This window comes from Triturus cristatus, chromosome 6 (assembly GCF_964204655.1).
Source record: "Triturus cristatus chromosome 6, aTriCri1.1, whole genome shotgun sequence".
In the NCBI taxonomy this organism is placed as follows: Eukaryota; Metazoa; Chordata; class Amphibia; order Caudata; family Salamandridae; genus Triturus; species Triturus cristatus.
In genome coordinates this window covers 1,428,370,536-1,428,397,598 of record NC_140589.1, presented here as the reverse complement: position 1 = coordinate 1,428,397,598, position 27,063 = coordinate 1,428,370,536, and the positions used below count along the sequence as shown (strand labels likewise).

The following is a 27,063-nucleotide window of genomic DNA, read 5'->3' as shown; positions in this document are numbered from 1 at the left end:
TAATTTGCTGGCTGTATGGCTTCTGCAGTACTCATCTAAAAATATATGCATGATAAAATTACGCTGTAAATTATTTTGCCTATCATGCTGTTATATAACGTATTGCATGCATTTATTTTTCATCTGACATTTCTAAAAGGCTGTATTCTCAGTCTCCTTCAAACAGATAGCATAGGTATTTGCAGTTTTTTGAGGTAGGCACGTGGCTTATCTATCTCACAGAATCCTATTGTTTTAACTCTACTAAAATGATTTATTTTTATTCCATGGTAAGTGGAGAATGTGATGGAAAGGCGTTTGTCTGTGTGTGCATGCAGATTTTCATATCACTTTGTAATAGGATGCTTTGGCGCCCATTTCAGATGATGCAGAGTTGTGGCAACAGGGGCTGTCATGTGTTTCCTGAAGTTTTGCTCATTTGGCTGCACTTTTAGGAGAGTTGGTTGCTTGAGGCTCGCTGCTGGTGCAAAAGGGTGGTCTGTTAGCACTAAGGTCACAGTCCTTCCATCCTTCCATCCACCTGTCACCTCCTGCAGACCATGGAAACATTCCAGGATGGTGCAGCCTCTCTGACCAGTATTCTAATATTAGCCATGGAAACTTCACAAGTACAAGTTTCACTTATCCTCTTAGTAAAACAGAGCAAAGGGGGCACTATTTGTTAAATACATTCTTGATCACTGAAACCTCCTTTACAAGATAATACCCAGCAACCTCTGTCTGGGATTTTCCTTACTCATAATCTAAAATTGTCATTTTCTCTTTGCTTAAATGTGTTTAGACTTCAAATCTTCCACTTTATCAGCTCTGCAGAGCAGAGATAGTATATACCAACTACGTAAATCAAATCGGCCAAGTATATTTTAATAGTAGATATAAGTCTTGAAACGTAAGAGTAGAACTTTATTGTTCCACATGAGCCGTTAATTCAGGGGTTTAATAGACACAGCAAACAGTATTGGCAACAAAGGACAACCTTATGGATTCCTCTTTAAATGCAAAATATTTTCAAATGTGAATCCCCAACACTAAACTACCAGTGGGTCAGTGCCCTGCCTAGTTTCTTGAATAGATAGGCAAGTACAGAGTATATAGTCAAGTGTTTGCTTTGAGCCATTCATGTAAATAGACAATTCAAAAGTCTGTGTAAGATCTGTCAAAGGAGTGAATGAAGGTATGTGTCAATAATGACAGGCATCTTTAAGCAATAGACTCCTCTTCATATTTGTACACCAGGGCCCCTGATACCCAAGTGAGGTGAGCACCTCACATTTTTGAAAAGAGCTTCCATTCACAGTTCAGTGAGGTGATTGAATTATATGTTCTAGGCTCTTTGATCAGGCCATCGACATAACTCACTGAACATAAAGGATTTGCCAAATGTCTGTTATAGACTCTTCCCCCAAAACGAAGTTAATTAAGTTACATAAAGACTTCAAAAGCCAAGACAGCTAGAATCTTATTTCTAGTGATCCAACCATCCACCGTGGGGAAAACCCAAACCATTCATAATGCTGTTTATGATGGGGCTCATTGTTATCATGCCTAGTACCGTAGTGCTTTTACAATGCTTTCAGAATCTCTTACACACTGGATCTTAGTGCACGCTTGCTATTATCAAGAATCCTTTAAGATGTACTTTTGCTTTGAAGATTTTGAGGTTTTTAATACCGGATCGAACTCAGTGGTACTCGAACACCGGTATAGTTTTTGATTCATAAGCTTGTTATGTTTGCCTATCCAGGACAGCAGAGAATTTGACCTGCTTATTGTCAACTTGCCTAAAATTATTTATCTCCATCAGCCTCTAATGGAGGTTCTAGCTTCTTTACTTCCTTCTCAGGTGAATCCTGCCTGATCCTCCCCAGCTTCCAATTTCTTACACTCTTCTGGGGGAACCTGCCTCTGAGAGTTGATTTAAACAAATCCCATTCAGTGAGTTGACTGACCCAGCATTAGTTACAAAGAACTCAGAGTTAGAATCTTTCAAATATTCTCTCTCCTGATCTCTTTGCCAAATGATAATGCTGTCCTAACTTAATACCTCTGAGAACGGGGAGCGAACCAAAATGAATCTATGGTGGAAGTTACAATTCAAACCTTACCAAGCAGCCTACTGCGCATCAGAAAAAAATGTGTTCTAGAGAAATGATTGTTTTCCGGATTAAAAAGTATACTCTCTACTTGATTTATGCAGGGCCTTTCATACATCCAAACGTGATGGATATTGCTGAATATGCCTAATACCTAGTGAGACAATGGAAGTACTATTTCACACAGACTATACTCAATACGTCAGCCAATTCTTGGTTACTCAACAATTCATAAATGTTGAATTACTGTGATGGGCAGTGTGCAGTGAAATTCATGCAAATTATTCAGTCTTCCGCTAGTGGCGTCTAGCTTATTAGCACCTTAGAATTTCTAATCAAAGTAGTTCTGAAATATTTCCAAAATACCTTCAATAAAGGGACTCCGTTTTCTCACTGAAAATGTCACTCTTTCTAGAGTCACTTGAGGAGATATTTCCTTAATACAGTCCTCAATTTTAGTATAGCCTTCAACTTTTCATTTTATGTTGTATGTTTTTTTTGTAAGCCATAACATGTTTTATGATCCATAGCTTTATATGCAATTATTTAATTGCATGAATATCATTTAAATGAACAAACTTCTCATCCATCATAATCATTTCTCCTAGAGTTCTGGACATTTTATTTGATGTTTTTTCCTGGAAGACTGTAGTCCTTTAACATTAAAATAACATGTATGAGACTTCTCACTTTACCTTAATTCCAGCCTTGTTGGTGTCAGTGTCAAGCATTTTCACTCTTTTCATTTTTGTAGAATACACCTCTTTTTAACTTTAAACTAAATATATTAACCATTTTCCTCTTGAAATTAATTCTAATGGCTATTGATTGATTAACTTATTTTTTTATATCACGAACAACATGTGTCAATATAATCTTCACTTTTAAACATCAACTTGTCTGTGGTTGAAGGAAAATCTCATGTCTTTAAATGTTTCATAAACCAAATTCCCCCTTTTCCAGTGAGGTCTATAAGCTTGAGGGCAAGATCAATATTTGTTTCCCCTATTTCCAAAAGACCTGTAAACAGTTTACTAGTAGTAATTAGCACATGCTAATATGGTTTACTATCGTTTATTGTGAATATTTATGTGATTTATGATTGGAGTATCTGTTTTATTAAATTTAGTTTGTCCTATAAACCTGGTGTTAGAGTGTTATGAGTTTTCAATGTTACTTTTATGCCTTCAAATATGGAACTTTTTTTTTTTTTGTTCTGTTATTTTTTCCCTGCCTTTTGTAATCCTAACCTCTAGCTATGGCAAAGTATTTATCTCACTTAAAGGGCCAAGTTCAATATTTGGGTTTGGCATCCCCTTTCAATAGAAACGTTTTCACTGTTTTACCCCATTTCACTGTACACTGAAATATTTCTCAAGTTACATATTGGCCACATAATGACTGCACCTGAATCAGAAGTTAATAGTTACTTGCAAACCCCATAATGCAGAGTTTGAATCGTTGTAAGGCCATGTTCATTACCTCAAAAACGCTCACAATTCCTCAAAATGGGAGTTACAATTTCCAAGGTGATATTAAATAATAGTGATGCCATCCCTTATAGACTGTAGAGAACAATCTATTCACTGTTGAGATCGCAGACATAGAGAATAACATCTAAATACTACATATTCAGAACTGATAATAGAAGATTCCAGTTTACATTGTCAAAAGCTCTTTGAGCTTCATTTAAATCACCACAGCACTCTTCACAGTTCTTGACAATACCTGAAATTAAGCCAATCATATCATGAATGTACCTCCTTTTTGTAAATATGAATTGATCCTTATTTATTATTTTCCTCACAACTTGATCTATTCCTGAAGCCCAGTATTTAGTCAGCAGATCCTACTTGTTTTGTAAATTTCAAAAATGAGTAGATATTTTCTCTCAACTGTAAACTTGTCATTTCCACACTATATCTATATGGTTTAACAAGAGTAGGACGTTGTCTCTGCACATGATTTTGTAAAAGGGACTGTTAAAGCCACCTTGACGGGGCAATTAGCCCTTTTTGAGTTCTTTATTGCTTCTTTATTGCTTCTTTCACTTCAAAATTTGTTACTGGAGCTTCAGTTTTCTCTTGGTTTCTTTAATAGTTGGGATATGTTGCTTATTCAAATAGTCGTCTTCTGTACCCTAACTGAACTCTTTAGATACATAAAAGTTACTGTGGAAAATTGATCAAGTGTCACAAATGTTCTTCCTTTTCACAAATAGCTCTCCTATGGCCTGTCTAATGTTTCATGTGGTTTTATCTAGTATTGTCTTGCTGATATTTGAGGCTAATATTCTCCAAGTACTTGTCTTCTTGTGACTTTATTTCTGATTCAGACAAACTAGTTTGCATTCTGCTGTCTTTGTATTTTGTGTATTTTCTATTTTAGTTTTTGCTTCTTTGTCTTCAAGTATCTATACCCTTTGAAACACATATTCTTCAGATCTCTTAAATACTTTTCCAATTTTTGAGGATTTTTTATATGCTAGTTTTGTGCTTCAAACCATATGCCTTAAGATTGCCTTTTAGGTAAATGTTCAGAGACTGACATATGACATTTGCTCCTCCCTACTAAGATAACCTTGAATTTCCGTTGTTTAATCAAATTCCATTCACAATAAGGATTCATTGAGTTTCCAACAATGATGAGGATTACCCTCTCCTGTGGCGCATGCTGGATGTAATAACACTTGAGCATGATGCGAAATATGAGTACTGCATTTCTTACATTCATCTTTTACTCCAGTATTTTTATATTTTCTACAATCTAATCGTGAATAAAGTCACATGAAGAATAAGTAATATAGCTAGATTCATGAACTATTCCTCTCTTCATAACGCAAGGAATCCAAAGCTAATGTGTGGTATTCAATAGAATGCAATGCATTAATCCTATATATTATGAATTAATAGCATGCCATAAACTTAAAAGCGGCCAAGCGCTACTGTACCTGGAGTATTCTTGAAACAGATAGCGACTGCTCAACAGATTGGAATGAAACATGCATTTGCTGTCGTGCATCAACTTAAGCCAACCCTTCAGGATAATTTTATTTCAGATTTGGTTGCAGGCTGATGGCAATTCCTCATTTAAGTGGCCTACCTTCCATACCTTTTTTGTCTATTTTCCTTCTGTTTTCCTGATCATAATTTAGAATCATATTTCAATGCTAAACGGAAAAGGAGAAATGAGTATCAGCACCTTGGCACTGTAAGTTCATCCTCCTGGTGTAGTAAGCTCAGCGGTCTCCCTTCTCACATGGTCGGTAGTTACTTTCCCCCATAATTGAGTATGACGATTGGCTTCTGTTTTTTTTTAAACATTGGAGTCATACATATAATCATGAATGGAGCAAGTGACATATTCAAGTGTTCATGAAATAAGACAAGCAAAGCACAATTTGATCTTTTCTGGTAATAGATCCTGCCACAAGGTGATCACCATTCAATGTATAAAGAATTAAGGGACTGGCAGTTGTCTTTAAATACAAAGAGACAACAAATGCTTGTAACAGCCGAAAGCAACCAGTTGGTAAATATATTTCATATTTCATTTATGCTAATTCACCACTAATCCTTTTTGGGTTCCACAATAACGTGCTACTCTGCGAAAAAGCGCTCCAACACCTCATCAGGGGTAGCAAGCACTATATAAATGCAAACCTTTTTCCTGTTCTATCCTTCTCAATCCAGATAACTGACTAACATATCCACCACTCAAATTACTCTCATATTTCACTATACTAATTCACCATTAATCCTTTATGGGTTCCGAAGAAGAATGCTACTCGCCAAAAAAGCGCTTTGACGCCTCGTATGGGGTGGTAAACTGTATATAAATGCAATTACAATACAATACAATATCAGGTAGGAAACATCTAAAGCAACCCATGGCATGGAACCCCATACCCATCATAAAGGAGGGAATGGATAAAATTACTCAATGATCCCTTATGTTCAGCCCACCATGTCATACCTTGTGCATAAATAATATGATATTGTATCCTTCAGATGGTATCTTCACCTCTCTACACACATGCTGACATTTGTCGTCCTATCCCTGAAGTGGAGTAGCTGGATTAGGATGGTGCTAGCCGGTGCTGTCTGTGTAAGGTGGGGAAGAGCCAGCACTGTGCCCTTGCTGCACCAAAGAGGAAGACATCCCCTTTAGCTGTAGGATGTTAATACCTATTTCTCTTGGAATTGGTTAATTTGACCTGATCTCTGCTTTCACAGGACAGATTATTTTGCCGGGACCATTGTAACACATCTTTTACTCTCGTATCCGACATTTGGGTTATTTAGTTTAACTTCCTAATCTTGTTTTACAATTCTACGTTTTAAGTTTCAGATCCCATTGGTGCTTCTATCTGTCTGTTTTTCTACCTTGCTCACGCCAGTATAATTAAGTTAATCTGTATTGCCATTGTGTCTTTTTTTCTCCAGGCTGAATCTAGACCATTGGATGACATTGAGTAGGTTTGTTGGTGAGGGCTCAGGCAATTGTTTCTTCTCCTATGATAGCGGCTTTGTTCAGGCTTTTCTGCTTTTTGTGCAGCAGCTGTGTAATTTTGTTTAATTGTTTTGCATAAGTTTGAGTTTTTGTTGTACCCATAGTTGCACCACTGTAGGCACACTTTGTTGACACTATCACGTAGTAACTTTTCCGCATATCATACCTCAACCAATGAGTCGCTAAAACATACCCTTCAGAGTTCTAAAATTTCTGGTTTCGGCAGAAGAGAATCTTCAATTATTTACTCCCTTGCGCTTCTTATGCACTTGGTGTTGTCTCGCAGTGTACTGCATCTTACCGGTCCACCCAAAAATGGGAGCTGGAGGGCCCTTTCTTATTTAATTCAGTAGGTTAGATTGACTTTCAGATCTGCTTTATTGAGGTTTGTGATTTTTATATTGTATGCAGGATTCTGCATGAATTTCAAGGGATTCTATTGGAGCATCACACATTTACATGCTGTCAGCCATATTACCAATCCATGCCCCTGAAATACAGTACTTATAATGGCTGGCTCACAAAGAATGTGATGAATTAATGAAGACCGTTACATCAAAGGTTGTTTTCAATAGAGTGCACAGAAAGTAAACTATGTAGTTTTCTTTTTTCCCCCAGGGGCAGTTGAAGAAGAGACTGAAACAAAGACCCCATCCCTCGAACACATTAAACCAGGTTTGATTTGATTTTTGTATTAAATGGAGGCAAATTCATTACATTGATATCAACAGAGCCACAATCAGATAGCGAAGATGTTAAAGAACCTGGGCTTAGCGCTCTGATTAAATGTTCCTATGGTAACAAATGTGTCGATCTGTATGACCTCACTCATGGAACTGGTAATTAAATCAAAAGGGTTTTCAGTGCAGTGAAATGTACATTTGACTTTATTTGCACTTTATAAGTGCATTAAATGATTGTGCCTTCCTAGTTGTATTGTGCACACAGTCCACGCACACTGGTGGGCTGTAAGCACCAAATTAAATGTCTTATGTGAATAATGATTGCAGTACTAATGCTGTATATGTGATGTTATAAGTAGATGTAAGTCATTTGTTAGGATTTTTCCATGCTAAAGTATAATAGGCATTCTTTAATCTAAAGAATCGGAGAACCACACTACTCAACACAGGGTTACATGTTCCTGAAACCATTGCAGGGCGCCTTTCTGAAAAGCCTCAAAGCAATAGAGCGCTGTATAATAGTGCAGTGCGGTTCAGTGCAACAAGAGAAGATAGAGGATGGATGGTCCTTCAGAAAGGCTGGTCACAGCAGGGTTCCCGTGCTGGGGGTTACAAGAGAGGATGGATTCTGGTTTGAGGAGCAGCATTGGAGGGGGGCTGGAAAGTCATTAGCTGGGAGGCGCTTGACCAAGAAGGAGGATAAGTTGCAGAACATGGTTTAGGTGAACTGTTGCATCTGATAACCAAAAAGCTGCTTGAAAAGCCAATATAAATAAGCTTGGTGATGCAGAGAAGGCATAAAGCTTGGCGAATTTCAAATGGGATAAACTTTCACTCCCTCGTGTCTGAGCTCTCCTTTTTGCACTACCTTGATTTCTCTGTGGCGATGCTACCGCTGCACATCTTGTGAAGCCCTGTGGCCACCTTGATGTCGGTCTCAAGGTACAGAGGGGAGCCATTGTTCACCTTGTAAAAGAGGAGGTTGCGGATCTCAAAATTATTGCAATTCACCAGGAGTTTTATGAAAGGAGGAGTTATTCAGTTGAATTTCCAAAGACATTTGATGAAACAGACTGCTTTATGGAGAATACTTCTCATCAGTCTCAAAGGTCGGAAGGATTCATGGTCAGTAAAGTGTTGCCCCATCATGATAGGCTAGCTCTATTTCTGGATAGCAATTCAGAAGTAGCATTATGGCCTCAATCTGTGGAACGCTGTAAGTTTATGCTAAGCTGTCCTGATCTTGTGCTTGTCTACAGATTCAGCCACATCTTTTAAAATAGGCACAACAAAGAGAAGCAATTTTAGTATTTCCAATTGGTTTAACTGTATAATTTTGAGTTTATGCTGCCTAAGGTTAAAATGCCTTGTGTTGACTGGCGGTTTGAAATGCCTTCCAAATAATTTACTTGTAGTGTTTAATGTAATTTCTGAAACTTGGACCCTCTATCTTTTTTACCTCCCTCCCACAGAAAATATTATCAGGGAAGGTGGATTCAGATCAGTATTCTGTAGGTCCTCTTAGTGTTAAGTTCATAGAGGTCAGCACTAAAACAGATGGAGAGTGGGTGAGAATTTCTTTTAACAAATGTCCTGCAGAGCAAATAGTTTACTGCCCTATATCCGCTAAAATATTACAGCAAAACATCTATATATTTTCATTCTTCATACCTTAAGGGATCTTTGTGTGCGTGATGGAATTGTTTCTCTCCTTGACTGGTGATTGATATTAACCTTTGGAACACAATCAGATATAACAAAGGGTTATCTTTTAGCATCCCTGTGAGCAATATATGATGGGTTGCAGACATCTTTCCATTTAATTGACCTACTAAAAAATAAGAGGGAATATAAGGTTCCTTATTTTTGTTTAAACTTAGAAAAAGATTTTAGGCCTTCCTCATGAAGGAGAACGTTAGTGGTACTTGTGTGTATTCCTTGTGTATCTCTTCAGTATAGCGATACCAGACACGACTGCACAGAGGGCCTGAGGAATCTTGCAAATAATCCAATCCACCTGATTTTTATCAGTACAGTATATATTCCATAAACTATTTTTACAAAAAAGGAACACAGATTTGGCACTATAGGCACCAAAACAATCTTTTGTCAGCTTCTGCAGCTAACCCCTTATTCTGTTTTTCTCTCTGGAACACTGGAAAATTCTCTTTTGGTTTTTGTTTGTAGTGTTTTTTGGAACATTATTTTCTCTTTTTTACTGATATCTAGATCCACCATAACCTGAGGGAACGTGGTCGAAGCCAATGTACATGAGCACCCAGACATCATTTTTCAGCCAACGCAACACCTACCAGGAGAAGGCAAAACAAGGCAGATGGCCCCATTAAATCACAAATGGGAGTTGGGTTTAGAGTTTCTCAAAGTATTAAAAAATTAAACGTGCTTTATGAGGATCATTGTGCTCAGGCACAAGTGCAAAATATTAAACAAATCACCTCTGTGTTCCTAGAAGCAGTCTAACCGGGAGAATCAATCGATTAATTGGCATAGGAAACTGCTTCTCCATTTTCACTATTCCCCTCTTTTATCAGTTAGTGAACAAACTGAAAACACCCAGTTACAACTTAATCTTGCTTGCTCTTACCTAGCCAACCTATATTTTAGTTGTAGATCTTCTCCATCCGTCTATAGTCCATGTACATTCACAGCTCTTGACTAAGGTCTAGGTTTATTGTTCCATCTGCCTCACACAACGTTCTGTCCTGTGAGTACATTAGGCACCTTAATTATAACTGTTGGACTTTCATCCATATTGAGCTCAAACTAATTGTAATAGCGATCATTGTAATCAGACTTCAGTACTCATCAGTGAAGCTTTATCTTCTACTCTAATGAGAAAGGAAAAAAAGGGTAGCTAGGTTTACCTGCTTGGTATACCAGCCATGAAAGTTAATTTCCACTTTTTACTTCAAGATCAAGCACGAGAAACAATTTGGTTTTGATTAATCCTATGAGTTCCCCTTTGAACCATATTCTTTTAAATGATTTATTGATCTTACTGTCTTCCAGGAAAATATCCCCAGCATTCGCGAATAAGAAAACTTAAATTTATCTCCACAAGCATAAGCAGTATTCTTTTTCATGGCAATATAGGATTTCATCTTTGGGTACTGACATTTTCACACAATCTTTCTAAATGCAAAAAAGGGCATGCCCTACTAAGAACTATTGGAAGAATTTTGAAACAGTGGAAGTATTTTAAGAATACGAGCCAGCTATTAGTTATAGTTTCCCAGGACCAAAACTGCATCTATGAGGATGACAAGACGTTCACGTCCGCTGCATTACCTCAACAATGCAGAGGACGTGAACCAGGAATGGATTGGTACTGCGGGCACTCGCGCATTGGCCGAAGGGCCGGTATATCAGTGCCCTCTGTGGACCATTTTTTTCCCCTTTCCCAGTCCACAGAGGGCACTGGACTGGGAGCGTAAAGCAGCCTCGCTGGGCAGCCGTGTGATAATGCCATGCAGCGATTATCAGCTGTGGCCTCTCCTTGACCCCCTGCCCTGCCAAGCAATCACGCAGATGGTGGGCTGGGTAGCGGGTGATTGTGTGCCAGAATCGGCCTCCCTGAGGGCCAGGTGTTGCTCAGGCCATTGAGCCATGTTCGCCTCGCCCCCCCCCCTCCCCCGTGGCCCATGCAGCCCAGAAACCGTGTTTGTATTTGACACTTCGCCCACAGCCCTGCTCAATCACGGCATAGTGGGTAAAGAATAATGGGTCTCGCTGTGGGGGCCAGGTGATGTTGGGAACTCACACCATCTTCACCTGAATGCAGGCCACTTTTTTTGGCAGTGCCCGGGCCAAATTGTGATCCCAATCCGATCCTGACATGAACGGTTTGTTTTCCATACAGCTGTTGGAATCCTTCTGGTGCAAGCAGCAGAAGGATTTTCTCTATAAAAATTAATTCAGAACACGAGGGAAGAGCTCCCTTCATGTCCTGAAATTATTTGATGTTTTTTGTCACTCTGGTGCTTATTAGGCGGCAACAGGTGTCACTTTGATCGGTATTTGGGGGCATAACTCTGCCACCGATAGGTGCTCGAGACGTACTGGTTGAATGGGGGCAATGTTCCCTTTCCAGCGGTATCTATCCTTCATGGGAGACCGCGATTCAGAAGCAAGAATACACCCACCAGATACCAGGGTGGGTGGGAGTGTTCCCACAGGAATGAGCAAGTGCTGTCCCCCAATTTTTTAAAATGGAAGCCTTTCTGCCCACCTTGGTGGCTAATGGGGTCATCCACTAGACTCCAGGAATATATATATATATATTTTTTTTTTTAATGGAGGCCTGGTGCTGATGTAACATATTTATTTTTATTTTAACCTATTCATCATGTAATTTCAGGATTGTGGGATAATAACTCCCAATTATTTGACCTGGTTAGGCATTCTATGTAATTTATTGATCTGCATTTTGTCAGAATTAAGGCTAAGAAGAAGCCACCTAACAAGTAACATTTAGAGGTGAAGATTGTATCGTTTTACAAATTAACATATTATATATATTAATGTATCTGAGACTCAACTAATATTCACTAAGAAATAACAGTTGATAAAGCTAACCTAATGTGACAAATAACATACACACATCTAACTTTTTAATATTTTAAAAAGAAAAAAAAGCCTCTGTAACATTTCTCTTTGGAAATTATAATTCTCTTTTTCTAGGCACTTTTTTGCGTTTTGTGCAAATTGCATATTCTGTTATGATGCCCCTTGAAATGGCTTTGTATGGGCTCAAGCGTCCAAAGAGCGCTCGTCCTAGTTTTAGTTTAGGTAAGGCCTCCCCCAGTTTTAGTTAAGACCTCCCCCTGTCTTGTTTCTGCAATCAATGAAAAAAATCAATTTTTGTAGCCTCTATGTATGTGGTAAACTTAGCATCGTTTAGAAGCACCCTATCAAATGCCAAACTATTGCTCTTTAGAATATTTTTTTTATGTTTAAATTATTTCATCCAGGCACACTATTTGAGTGATTAGCTCAGCTGTTTTCTGTGACTTCCTGTAATTTCAGTAAGCTGACAGTTTTCTTTTTGAAGGTCTGTGAATTGTAGTTTGTGTTCCTTTCCATTATAAATAGAGCTTGAGACTGTGATAGCAGCGGTATCAGTTGGAGAGATTTACGGTAGTCGTGAAGATTTTATGGAGAAGGCATGTTTTCTGTTTGTTTTACAGTTCTTCATCTCCATTTTGGTTTTGTCCTAACTGCAGGTGTGTCGTGATCTGGTACAGACGGTTAGTTTGTTTGCAGGATAGTCAAGGGTGCCATCCTGGTAGGCTTAAAGATAATCTATCTAGTCTTGAAGGTGATTCATGTATGCAGGCGGAGCCAGTAGATTTCATCATAAGGGTGGTGGTTATATGGTCATATTTCTTCAGCCCTTTAAGGTATGCTGCAGCGTTTTGGTGTACCAGGGTGTTGTCTTGGAGGCCACGGAGCAAGACTTTGCCTCCGTCCAGGTGTGAGGTGTATGGTTTCTGCAAGCAGTTGTTTCACTTTTATCAGGAGAGAGATCTGGTACTATGGTGCCCTGGTCTCTTTGGTCATGTGTTCCTTGATCAAGAGGTCGTTGAGACTGAATTCATTTTACTTTGTGATGGTTGAAAACTGTGGGTTGAAGCCATGCAGGTTCATGTAGTTGAACCACGTTTGGACTAGTCATTCTTTGTTTTCATAAATAGGAAGTGCAGTGGAATTACGTAGGTTGGTAAATGGAATTTAAATAGGACCATGAGATGCTGCTAAACATGATGAACTTTTCCTTGAGTTGTGATTGCATTGTATCGCGCTTTCACCGTATTTAAATAGTACCTTTCTGTGATCTTTTTGTGAGTAATGTGATAAGAATCAGCAGTTCAGGTGGTAGGATAATATTTAAGCAAGTGCACTATTTTTCGAGGATGATGATTAATAATGACATTGCATGATCAATGTTATGTGAAATGGTTAGCTCATCATATCAAAACTGTGTCTGTGATCTGGATATTACATGTTCTAGCCTACGGGTCCAAGGGCTTCTAAGATGTGCTAAGATGTGGATAATGGCCATGTGTTTGGGTGCAGCTTGTGAAGCCCTCTACTGATACTTCAAGTTGAGGTCCTGTGGCCCCACTTATTGGACACGTTTGTACACATGGTGAGCAATGCTAAAAAGTTAATTGAGGCACGACTTTGCCTGGTGTCACTAAACGTGCAAATCAATTAAAGATTTCAATATGACAGAACAATGGTAAGATACTTATTCATATTCAGCTTTCTGCCCGAAAGTAGGTTTGGGCCTTCCTCACGAGCCCAAGCTCCTGTCTAATCTGAGACAGATAATTATTATCAAGCACACAAAAAGTGACTACTGGTAATTTTTCAGGGTAGCAACTATAACAAAAACAAGGTAATGAACATTGTGAAGTGTCCGAGTCTAAATTTACAGATTATCTCTCTCTTTAATCTCTCCCTGGAATTTGGATCCATCCCCGCAAGCTTGAAAAAGGAAATGGTGCTCTTTATGTTAAAATAGACTAACTTGGTCCCGCTAAACCCAAGTAACAACAGACCCATTTATTTACTCCAAGTGCTAGGAAAGAAGCTTGAATCCTTGGTCAATCTTCAAATCATCAAATTCATAGACGAGAATAATATTCTGTATCTCTCGCAGTCCGGCTTTCGTGCTGGTTTCAGCACAGAACCGGCCTTCATAGAGGAGCAAGACTTTATCAAAACACGTCTCAAACTTTATGGAAAAAATCTATTGTAGTGCTGCTTGATCTAGCTGCATCTTTCAATACGGTGTCTCATGACATCCTACTGCAGCGACTTGAAAAGGGTGGCATTGTCAGTACTGTTTGGAGCTGGTTAAAATCGTTTTGTTGCAATGGAAAACAAGCTGTATTCCTAACCCCCCTTCACTTCTGCATTTCTGGAGGTTAAGTGGGCATCCTGCAGGGATCGGTTCTGAGCTCGACTTTATTTAACATCTAGATGGCTCCCCTTGCCTCCATCGTACAAGCCTGGGGTTTCAACATCATGTATTTCCAGGTGTGTTTTTGGCAGTAGCTGAATGGATGCATAAGAGCTGACTATGCTTAACTCTGACAAATCTGAGATCCTGATGTTTTGGCACATCCTCAAAATTTGACATGACTAGCATTTGCCCATCAGAAATGGGTAACCCTCCAGCCCCACTACTGATGCAAAAACTCATGGGTTTTAAGATTGTGTTCACTCTCACCTTTAAGTCCCAAGTCAAGACCACTGCTGGACTTTGCTTTGCCCTAGTGAAAGCTTTGAGAAAGACTCTTAAGTTTCTGACAGGAAACACATGGAAGGACATCATCCATGCCTTAATCACATCACGGTTAGATTATGCAAATATCCTGTGCCTTGGGTCCCTTAAGAGCTGACAGACAGACAGCAGTGGGTACAGAATGCTGCTGTGGGGTTGGTGCTGAACATACCACAATGGCACTCAATTAGGAAGAGCTTAAAGACTTTACATTGGCTACGTATAAGCCAAAGAATAAGATTCAAAACCTTCCATTTACATTTAAGGCGATGAAACAGAAGGACCCGTTGTACATAAAAAACACAAGATTAAAAAGTACCAATCCCTCAGAAACCTTCGTTCGACTCACCAAAATATGTTGTGCATTTCTAAGATACACAAATCGGAGACCTTACCTTCTCTTACCTGACTCCAAAGCTATGGAATTCTCTTCCTTATCATATTTTGGACTATTTCTCCAGAGACCATTTTAAGACTTGCTTGAATACCCATCTCTTTAAAGAGATATGATCTTTCTTAATTTCTACTCCTTTCGCTTCATGGTATCTCTAGGGTTCCTGAGGGGGAATTCTTCCAATCTGTTGTTTTTTCTGGCAACTAGCACTGGGATGCTCTGGTTAGAGCAGCTGCTGCGCTCTATAAATACCTTCAATCTTTCATGAATGGAATGTTTGAATTATTCTCAGCCACTGGCAGTCGCTTGGGACGCAATCCAGTTCATCATTTGTCACACACCATCCCACCTCAGTTTGGACCCAGCCATATGCAAATCAGTCTTGATCCTGCTCTAATAGGAACAGCTCAGTCCGAGCAGCCAGGACCTCCCTGAACTTGACCACAAGCATGCCAAGACTGGTTTTCACATACTCTGCCCGGGGATCGTGATCGGGGGGGCGGGGGGGGGGGGGCGGCGGGGGGAGACGGCACGCTGGATCAGGATTGAGGGTCTAATACTGGGCCTCACTCTGGACGAAAATGATGCCACTTTTGATTCTGCGTCAGTTTTTGTAAGTTCCCCTCCTATGGAGGTTGTGTTGGGTCTATTGGGGGTTCTCCCTCCTCCTCTAGGGGGTTTAGTTAGTCTAACTATATATGGGGCGACAGGCACACTGCACGTTGGGGGGGCTGTTTGGGCTCATGCAGGGGTGCAGGGAGGGGGGAGTTCTGTTGGGGTGGGTGGGTAGGGATGGGGTGTTGTTCGTTTTTATCACAAGGCAAACGTATTATTGTGTTAGTTCTAAAGTGCTCTCCGGGGGACGAATGATGGCTTCTGTATATGATGGGGGTAGGGAACTAACTTTGTTGTCTTGGAATGTGAATGGACTGGGGGACAGGATCAAACGGGGTGTGGTCCTGCAGTTTTTGAAGCGAATCTCGCCCGATGTAGTCTTTCTGCAGGAGACACACCTCATTGGCAACTCCTTCTGCGCCATGAATCGGCGTGGCTATCGCCTAGTGGCTCACTCAGGCTTCACGTCTGGCTCACGGGGTGTGGGCATCATGGTGAAGAACTCGCTCCCGTTGAAGATTGATGAGGTGCTCCACGATGACAGGGGACGTTATACGGTCTTGGTGGGAAGACTGGAGGGCAAAGTGGTTGTCTTTGTGTCAGTATACATCCCACCGGGGCTGCAGTCGACCACCTTTGCGGACCTTGGGCGCCTTCTCCTTGGCCTTCCGGGGGGGCTTTTAGTTGTGGGGGGGGATTTTAATGCGGTGGTATCTGGGTCTTTGGATCGTCACCCCCCTAGGGACCTCCCCCGGGCACAGGCGTGGCTACCCGGCCTCTTGGATACATTTGGATTAGTGGACTGCTGGCGTTTAAAACACCCCACGCAGCTGCAGTACACTTTCCACTCGGGAGCCCATGGTAGTCTCTCACGACTAGACTATGTCCTTGTCCCGGCGGCCTATGTTGGGAGGGTGGGAGAGGTGCGCCATTTTCCACGGGGTATTTCGGACCACTCCCCGCTCCTACTGCACTTTGATGTCTTTCCGAGGGGTGAGGGTAGGGTGGTCCCAATCAATCCTTGGTACCTGCGCGACCCCACCATTCGCGCTGAATTGATTAAATCCCTTCAGCGATATTTTGATGAGAATGTGGGGTCTGTGCCTTCGGCCGTACCGCTATGGGAGGCCTTCAAGACAGTACTCCGAGGGGAGGCCCTATCCCTTATTTCCCACGCCCGGAGGCACGAGCGGGAGGAGGTGACCCGGATGGAGGCTGAAATAGCCGAGTTGGAGGGGAATTTAGAAGGTGGGGTGACTGATGCTGCATTACATGTCCTCCAACTCAAGCAAGCGGCCTACAGGGCCCTCGTCACGGAGGCGGCCAGGGGCCTCAGTAGAGAACAACAGGGGCGACTGTATGATGTGGGTGATAAGGCTGGTAAACTTATAGCGTGGTTGGACAAAAAAGAGAGAGCGAATCGTGTGGTCCCGCTGATTGAGAAAACGGATGGTGTGTGTGTAACTGAGCCAGAAGAAATTGTCTCCTGCTTCGCGGATTATTTCCATGGGGTGTATTCCCCGGTGTCTCCCTGCTCGGAAGAGGATTCCCGTGCCCTGCTCAGTGATATCGCGCTGCCGTCCCTTTCCGGGGAGGACAGGGTGTCGTTGGACGCCGCTCCCACCTCCGACGAGATCGCCCTCGCCATACGCTCGGTCGCTTCCGGCAAGGCCATGGGTCCGAATGGTCTCCCTATCGAGTTGTACAAGTTGCGACCGGATACGCTGGCACCCCACCTTCGGGCTATGTTCCTGGCGGCACACTCGGTGGGCTCCCTCCCGCCGGACCAGCGTCTGGCTACAATCGTGGTCATCCACAAGGAAGGGAGACCTCGGGACCGGGTTACATCCTATCGGCCCATTTCGCTACTGAATGCGGAGCCCAAGATTCTCGCCAAGGTACTGGCCAATCGGCTGGTCGGCGTGGTGGGCGATTTGGTTCATCAGGACCAATCTGGCTTTATTCCCCATCGCAACACAGCCCTTAATCTGCGGCGTTTGCACGGTGTGCTCGCACGTGCCCCGTTCATACGGGAGCCGGCCATTTTGGCGTCCTTAGACGCCACCATGGCGTTTGACACGCTTGAGTGGCCATATATCTGGGCGATGCGTGCGAAGTTTGGATTTGGCCCAGGGTTCATCAGTTGGGTCAAATTGCTGTATTCGGGCCCATTGGCGCAGGTGGTGGTGAACGGAAGAGTGTCGGCTCCGTTCGAGCTGGGCCGGGGCACACGGCAGGGCTGCCCCTTATCGCCGCTCCTCTTTGCACTTGCCTTGGAGCCCCTGGCGGAGTGGCTGCGGTGGGAGCCTTCCATCCGTGGTCTCCGCTGGACCCCTGAGTATGAAGACCGCGTATCCCTATACGCTGATGACATCCTCTTGTACCTAGCTTCCCCACGTAAATCACTCATAGTACTGGTTGATGTTTTGCATTCATTCGGTCGTAACTCCGGTCTGGTCATCAACTGGGCTAAATCGTGTGTGTATGTTCTCTCTGGGGAGGCTCCTATCCTCCCGCGGGGCTGTCCGATCCAGGTCGCCCCGCAGGGATTTAGGTACCTGGGTGTCTTCATTACTCTGGACCCGGAGGCTCGGTACGATCGGAACTTGCTTCCCCCCCTCCAGCGTCTGAAAGAGGATGTCGCGCGCTGGCGGCGTTTGCCGCTTTCGCCGCTCGGCCGGGCGGCATTGTTTAAAATGATGTCGCTGCCGCGTTTCCTATACGCGTTGCAGAACACTATGGACCTCGTCCCAGCGCGCTACTTCCGCGAAGTGGAGAGTTTGCAGCGCCGCCTGTTCTGGGACGGGAGGCCACGTATTGCCCTGGCTAAGCTGACGCTCCCCTGGTATGACGGGGGGATTGCCCTCCCGGATATTAAACGGTATTATTGGGCCTCCCAGCTAGCTGCGATTAATCAGGGCCTATATGGGCCCGCCTTAAACCCGGCGTTTGAAATGGATAGGATGCTACTTCCAGGTGGTGACCATAATCGAGCGCTCTACTCTAGCGCGCCCGACGCTCGCCTAACGGGCCCCACGCGTGTCATGGTGCGAGTGTGGCACGCGGCCAATGCTGCAATGGGGTGGAAGGACCGTTTGACCCGGGCGTCACCACTATACGCATCTGAGCGGTTGGGCTCCTTGTGGACCTCGAAGGGCTTTGAGAAGTGGGATTTAATAGGCATTAGCAAAGTGGGGGATCTCTGGACGAGGGGAGGATTTAAAACGTTCGAGATGCTGCAGACGGAATTTCAGTTGCAGGGCAGCGAGTACTTTCGGTATTTGCAGGTCCGGCATGCGCTGGGCTCCGTCTTTCCGGACGTTGCGTCCATCCCGGAGTGTTCCCCCCTGGAGGATAGAGTGCTGGATGGACACGTCCCTGACAGCACGATCTCACTGATCTACAAAAGACTGATCAACGACCGCTCAGACTTGTTGACTGCCCTTCGTGAGGCTTGGGTAGCCGATGGGCTGGAGCTGGACGACGAGGACTGGATCTCCGCGGTGGCCTCCCCGAAAGAGGTGGCCATACCGGCTCGCCTTCGTTTCGTCCAGCTCAAGATACTCCACAGGGTCTACATGACGGGGCCAAAGCTCCTACGTATGGGCTATGCTGAGGACGGTTTGTGTAAGCGTGGGTGTGGTGCGCTGGGGACTTTTCTGCATATCTTGTGGGAGTGCCCGGAGGTGGAGGGGTTCTGGCGTGGTGTGCATGAGGTGCTGCGAGTGGTCACGCATGTGGCGCTGTTGCCCGAAGCGAGGAGATGCCTGTTGAATGTGTGGGAGCCTACCGATTACTCGGTGCCGCAGACGTGGTGGGTGACTCTGGGGTATATGGTTGCCAAGCGTGATATTGCTCAACTGTGGGGATCCCAGAGGCCCCCGACTGTCTCGGCCTGGAAGGAACATATGGATTGGTGCATGTTTCGGGAAAAGGTGGTGTATGTGGCGAGAGGTAAGCCTGCGACATGGGTGAAAGTATGGGGCCCCTGGAACGCCTACCGCGGGGGAATCTGTGCTTCACCGTTATTGCCCGATCCGTCGCCGGCCCTGTCCCCTTAGCCAACTCATCCCCCCGGTACCTGGGCATTAGGTGTACCCAGCCCTAGTTCTGATCTCTTCCCCCCCCTCTTGAGATTCCTATGGATGGCTAGGATCCCCTCTCTAGGGGAGCACGTGTTGCTATTTCCGATTGAGGATTGCCTTGTGGGTTTGTTTGTATTTGTTGTTCTTTAAGTTTAAAATGGAACCGTATAGTGGGGTCTGGATAGTGTGGCTCGCAACGATGTTACCTCCTGTGCATGCTCGGCCGCAGCACCATGTGTTTTATAAATGTATATCGTATGCTCCTTTTATTGCTAGCGGCCGGCCGGAAGGTTGTAGGCCCATATTTGTATATTTTTTGAGTCTTGTAATAAACGGTTTCAAAAAAAAGAAAAAAAAAAAAAAGACTGGTTTTCACCCTAATTGTGGCTCCTCGGTTGGGTGTAGCTTGGTTCTTGTGGCACACTGAGCACAGGGACCGACGTCTGGGCATACCCAGCGCACTTTGAGTAACAGCTGCAACATTAACAAGATGATGCATGAATTAATCTTAGCTACTGGCAATTACTCAGTTACACTCCAGTCCATCGGTTTTCACCCACCATGTCACCTCAGTTTGTACTCAGCAGACCAGCCCAAGATAAATTTAAGCATACTATTCATCCCTTTGTTTTTCTTATCCTAAGTGTGACTGGTATGCCCAGACGTGGTCCTGTGCTCACTGTGCCACTGGAACCAAGCTATATCTGGATGATGAGCCCTAATAAGGGCGAAACCGGTATTGGGTTTCTTGTGTTCCAGTTCTTGGAGGACCTGTACCGGCAACTCAGTTGAGTGAAAAGTGACCATTTCTCAGAATCAAAAGCGTTCTAGAGAGAGTATAATTGCTAGCTTTCCCACTCGTCTCTAATTTCTAGGACAAACTATTATCTGTATGTTATTATTTTTTTGGCGATCCACATTAAGCACAATTTATGTAAAGTGGGAAAGTCGATGGTTTAGTGTGTTGGCCAAATGCATTGTGAACCTTTTGAGGTCCAAAGTAATAAGATCCATGGCATGTCACGAATGGTTTTCTTGTGGCCTTTACATAGTTAAGGATTGACAAAGGTGTCTCCTTTGCTCAAAGTGTCAATGATCCCAGCAGTCTGATGGAAAAAATTAAACATTTGATTTTTTAAATGATGAATTAATTGACCTTAAAAAAATCTTGTAATGACTCCTGCTATAACTGTCCAGGCCCAGTTATGTGTTCATCTCCAGAGTCTTAATGCTTATGGCCTCTTCCTGATATCTGTCACTCCAAGAACAGTTTTCATAATTGATAAATGTTGAGGTCACTAGGTATTAATTCTGAGCTCTTGCGGTGGATGGGTCGGGCTAATGAAGTGACCCAAGTGGAATGCCAATCTTGCGTCAGAATCCTGCCATCTGAAAAAACTACACATTTGACCTTTCACTGTCAGCACTGGGTATTTATTTCCCTGCTCTCTTACCCTGTATGTACTGAGTTAGCTTCTTCCAGGTAGAAGATGGTAAGAATTACTTGTTCATAGTAACTGCAGTAAGCTGACCCTTTCCTACTGTAAGCTTTCTCAAGGGGTTGAGGGTGCAGTTGCCCATATACATTCTTCTTCTAAAGCATTCTTCTCAGTTTCTAGACTTTCGTTGTAGCCACTTCAGTCAGCCTACTTAAGTTTTACATTAATGTTTTCGATTCCCCCCCTCATGCGAAGCATGAAGGCATCTCATCTAGTGATCTAAGACACTTCTGCCTCCTGGCTACATGCAGAGAAAACCAACACAGTCTGGATCCGGAAAAACTCTAAAGTACTACTCCTGCCAGTCAGTAAGCACCACTCTTCTGCGCTAACATCAGTTCCTTTCTATCCACTCATTCTGGCACAGATTTGGAACTCTACTCTTTCATCTCTGATAAAATTTGTTCAGATTTTATTTCCAATCAGATTTTTTCAAGAGTGCAATGGAACTGTCCCCTTCTAAAAGGACAGAGTACATACCTTGTAAGGACTGTTGCAAGCAAATGTCTGTGATAGATCCCCACAGGATATACCTCTAGTGTTTGGGATCAGAGATCGACTCCAAGACCGGAGACTCCTGTGGCAGGATGAACCCAAAGGACATACAAGATTGCAAAGAGAAGGTCAGCATTGCAAAACATTACAAGACTTTTTGCAGAGTTTTATATAGCGCGAACTTGACCTGAATCCAATCAGGTATCATAGCGCTTTACATAGCACCAGTTACGTTACATTAGGACACACATTCATTCTTTGTTAGGCACGGGGAGATTAATTGATTTGCCCAGAATCACAGGATGTTCAGCGTCATTACCGAGACTCAAACCCAGTCCCCCAGGTCCGAGGTCGAGCGCACTAGCCGTTAGGCCAACTCCTCTCCCTGCCTTGGCCTTCTGGTAGTAAAAGGAAAAATCATCAGAAGTCCAAGCAGAAATCTACTCCTCCCGCCATTCTCTACCTTCATAGAAGAAACTAGGGTATCCCCATTCCATCCAAGCTCACTTTCAAACTCCAGAAAAGCCGATTCTGAGTCTGGTCTCAATGCACCCTGCCTTTCAAGGTCCGCTGGTGACATCGCATCAAATCAAGGCCTTTAGGGAGGCAATGCTGTGCATTTTTGACACACGTCTGATCCCCAAGGATCCACCAGGGTCTCCAGTTGGGATACCACCGGCGGGTTTACCCTCATCCTTGTCTGTGCCCTTCAAACCCACATTGGTTCCCCACTGTCTTTGGGGCTGGCTTTGGTCCCGGTGCCACAATTTGCGCTGCTCCTTTCAACATCAATACCGCCAGAAGAGGATCCACAACTTATAGTGGTTTCCGTTTCTGAGTCAAAATCATCTCAGCCAAGGCCGCACCCTGATTCCATTGTGGCACAACTTGTTGCCAATTGTTTCAACTCCACCGTGCTCCTCTTACTACACAGTTGCTCCCATACACTAAATCACATTTTCAGCTCAGACTCAGATCAAAGTCAGACTTTCGATGGTGAGGGGGATAAATTCGTCCCACAATATCACGAAGCGTACTGGCAAATAGTCCAACAGGATGCCAGTGGTCTGGACACTTCCCCAGCACTGGATTAGTCTCTCCTCCTGGTCCAGTCAAGAGAAGAGTGCATCATTTGCAGTGGTGATTAGAAGTGCCACAGAGGTCCTTGACCTGAAGCTCCCAATATTGGAGGTCAAAACTAATGTCCTTACAGAGGTCCTTCTGCCTCCCCATGCACCTACCGAACTCTTCTACCCTTTAATGAAGCCTTTGTGGATACTCTCTTGGGTACTTAGAGAAAACAATGTTCTAGCCCTTCAAATAATAGACCGGTTACACGCTGCCACCTACCAGCTCTGAGCAACACTGACTTTCTCACACAGCATCCAGCGCAAGAGAGCTTGGTGGTTTAGGCATCCACCAGCAAAGTCAATCCAAATGCCTTTCCTACGAACCCTCCTGACCACGAATCCAAACCTATGGAGGCATTTGGCATGCATGTTTGCCATCACCAGCCTTGCCATACACCAAGAAAATGACAGCTGCCTACTTGGGTTCTGCACCCATTCACTATGGGACATGGTTGGTCAGATCTTACCAACGGCCCCAGACATCTTTAGCACAAACTATTCTGGATGGCCGGGATGCAGCTAAATTTAATATCCAGTCTGTCCTGGACACAGCCAATTGCTTGGGTCGGGCAATTGGCATGTATGATGACTCTTGGATAAGGTTTGTCAGGCTTCTCAGGGGGTGTCCAGGCATCTTTCATGGAAATGCCATTCGATGACTCTTACCACTTTGGTGAGAATGTGAATACGACTCTAGATAGGTTCAAAGAGAGTCATGCCACAGCTCGCTCATTGGGTCTCCCCACAACTGCAATGCAGTTTCCTCCATTTCCAAGATATGCCATGGGTTTGACCTATTGACAACATCATACATCACTGCCAGTGCGACCAGTCTTTTTGAGTTCAGGCTGCAGTGCCTAACGACAACGTCCAGGACATTATGGACAACACATGGCACAGTCCTCCGCCCCTCTGACAACAACTTAAAAACTGCTTTAGTTTGTCCTTTCCAGCTAACAGTCCGTCTGTGGGAGGCAGGAGCCGCCATTTTTCGTGGGGTGGCAAGACATCACTTCAGATGGATGAGTCTTTCAAAGTGTCCAAATGTGGCTACGCCTTCCCATCTCTGCCTACCGTGCTACGCCTTCCACAAACATCCGAACCGCTGACAGATGACCATAAGTCCATCTTGCAATGGGAGGTGCACGTTTATTTGGTCAAAGAGGCTATAAAGAGGGTTCCAGCCTCAGAAAAAGGAACTGGGTATTATTACTACTACTTCCTTGTACTGATGAAGTATGGAGGTCTTCGTCCTATTTTAAACTTTTACCTCTCAATGCCTTTCTGCGAAAGGACAATTCAAGATGCTTGCACAGGTTCAGTCTGCCCTACATATTGGAGACTGGGTGGTAGCCTTGTACCTGTTGGATGCCTGTTTCTATAGCACCATCCTGCAAGCCCACAGAAGCTATCTGTGGTTCACAGTAGGCCAGGAACATTTTCAGTTTATGGTGCTCCCTTTTGACCTCACCAGTGCCCCATGGATGTTAACAAACGTTATTTATGGTGGTTGCAGTAAAACTTTGGAGGTTGGGTTTTCAAGTCTTCTCCTACCTTGACAACTGGCTGTTGAAGGTGGGCTTGCCTCAGGCAGTCATACACCACCTCCGGGCGATGGTAAACCTTTTAACATCATTAGGTTACTACTATTAACATGCCAAATACACACCTGACTCCTTCACAGATGCTGCGGTTTATCGTAGCCATCCTGGATATGGTGCAATTCCGTGCCTTTCCCCTGGACTGCATAGGTCAGGGCATTCAGACTCTGATCCTGATCTCTCAGCCTCAGTCCTGGATCTCAGTAAGAGTGGCTCCCAGACTTCTGGGCCCTCTTGCCTTTCTGTATCCTGTTCATCAACTTTGCCAGGTGACATATGTGGGCTCTGCAAAGTGGTGTGAGGTCACAGTGCGCACAGCTCCATGGGAATTCATCAGGTTCCATCCAGGTTTCGTAGGAGACTGCAAAAGATCTGCAGTGGTGTGTGCTCAGTTGCGATTAGTCTGGCAGCAGGCCCCTCCCCTTATCCCACCCAGATCTGACTGTGGTGATGGACGCATTGCTGCTGGGCTGGGAAGGTCATCTAGGCAAGGTGGAAATCAGAGGAGTGTGGTGTCGAGCGGAAACCCTGCTCCACATCAAGCTTTTGGAATTGGGGACTATCCGCTTGGCTTTGAAGACCTTCCTGTCAACCATCAAGGGTAGGCTGGTGCAGGTTCTCATGGATAAGACCACTGCCATTTGGTACTGCAACAAGCTGAGAGGAGTGGGATCTTGAGTCCTGTGTCAGGAGGCTCTCTGACTGGGACTGGCTGTGTCATCAGAGAATAACCCCAATTGTGACCCACCTGGTTAGGTCTTTAAATTCCAGGGCAGGTAAACTCACTCACCGACACTGAGCAGATCATGAATGGCAGTTACACCCATAGTTGGCACAGTGTCTTGCAGTGTTGCATGCATCCAGCCCTGCGCAAGCGTACCTCCATCCACAGAGATTCCGTTTGATCTCCCTCTCAAGGTTGTTATCCTAGCAGTTAGGCATCGTTCAACGAAATCTGTGTATGCCGAGCACTGGGACAAGTTTATGATTTTGTGTGGTACCACCCAGACTGACCCTTAGCAGGCTAAACTGTCAGATGTATTGTTGTGTGTTTTGTCTTTGATCCAGCAAGAACTTGCTGTGGGCACTGCAAAAGGTTATTTGTTAGCTCTTCTGGTCTTTTCACATTTGCAGGACCAGCCATCCTTGTTCAAATCACAATTCACAATGCGTTTCCTTAAAGGTACAGTGTGCATGGGTGGTGCTTATACGCAACTTTGTTCGTCATTGCCAGAGCAAGATAGAGTACTGATTTGGATTTTTTCCGGATCCATTCTAACACCTGGGCATTTCTCCCCTTGTGAGGAAGTATACACCCCAAATAGCATTACTGAGGGTAAGTAACTTGTTCTTTGTGCTCTGTGGGGACTAGTGGGATATTCACCCAGAACCTGGTAGGGCTATAATTGTTAAGAAGCCAATATCAGGGTTATAGTTATTGTGCCAGAGAGATCAGCTAAGAAGAGGTAGGTTACCAGGTGACATAGGGTGTGAAAATGGGATGCTTCGTCCTTCTTTCCCATTCCCAAACAAGAACTCACTAAGAGAAAAACGAAACCAAAACCAAGTACTGAACCAAAAAGCTAATAAGTCAGCTTAATAGGTGGGATTGTGTTCTTTTTTAGGCGGTTGAGCACAAGGTGTGATCCCATAGGACCATTTTGATGAAATACCTTGAAGTATGCAGGCCAGCAAAACATCCCCTGAGCAGTTATACCTCTCCGATCTGTCCAGATTATCACAGACATAGATATAAACTGAGTATGAGCCATATCATTACCAAAGGGATAAAGTGCTGACTTTTTCTGGTGTGTGTCTCTCGTTGTGCAGTGGATAGTGACTGCCTCAAAAATGAGTCTTATCCTTCATGACACATTGGCCTTCCTCAGTTTTATCATATGGTTCTGTCTGTGCCCTCGGATAAGTCTGCAAGTCTCTTAGGATCATGATGGCCTTGTATTTCTTTCTTCTGCACTGCCCATTATCGGGGGGGGGGTGTTTACCAAAATCACCATGCCATAATATTTTCTGTCTCCAAGCTGAAAGGGAGTGCCCAAAAGGAATGTCCTATGTACCTTCACTGCAGTTTCAATCACCAAATGGAATGTAAGGGCCCATTGGAGGGCTATAGAGAAAATCTCCTCAAAGTAAAAATTTTAGGAGGGTAAATGTGTAATACAAGTTCTTATCTTGTTCAATTTAAAATTGCTGAATAGTTTCACTTGCTTTTGTCTTTGCATGTCCAGCGATGTAAATTAATAACTGAGCAATTTAGCTGCACGTGTCCCATGCAAGCTTTATTCTGATCTCCTGTCTGTTGTTTTTCAGATATCAGTTCTTTGGGAAAAGTTAAAGGAACTACGAATGACAATGGTAAAATCAGATCACAGGGCAAAGTAGCAGGAGGTCACCCTGCCCCAGAAACAGGTAAGCAGCAAACATTTGGACATTTGCATCTTACATACATCATTTTGTAAAACAAGAACCATCACTAATTGGCATCAAAGCGCCGTACAAGTATTCAAGATGGTGCATTCCTTTATAAACAACGATTGGTCGCTATTTCTCTTTGAGTTTTACTATGCGATCTTCACCTTTAGCTCCATGTTTTGGAGGTTTCTGGCATCCCTCTCGCTGGTCCCAT

General features: G+C 43.7%; 1 protein-coding gene across 3 annotated transcripts in view; it reads left to right on the top strand.

Moving 5' to 3' along the window:
* The window catches only part of LRP11 (LDL receptor related protein 11), a 327,158-nt gene that overhangs the window by 225,683 nt on the left and 74,412 nt on the right, over positions 1–27,063 (top strand). For 2 of the 3 annotated variants that reach the window (XM_085612481.1, XM_085612480.1), the window contains 2 exons: positions 7,224–7,280; positions 26,748–26,846. In XM_085612481.1, coding sequence (XP_085468607.1) covers positions 7,224–7,280; positions 26,748–26,846 — 156 coding nt within the window. Of the gene's footprint in view, positions 1–7,205; positions 7,281–26,747; positions 26,847–27,063 lie in introns of all 3 variants that reach the window. The other variant, XM_085612479.1, reaches the window with a different exon arrangement.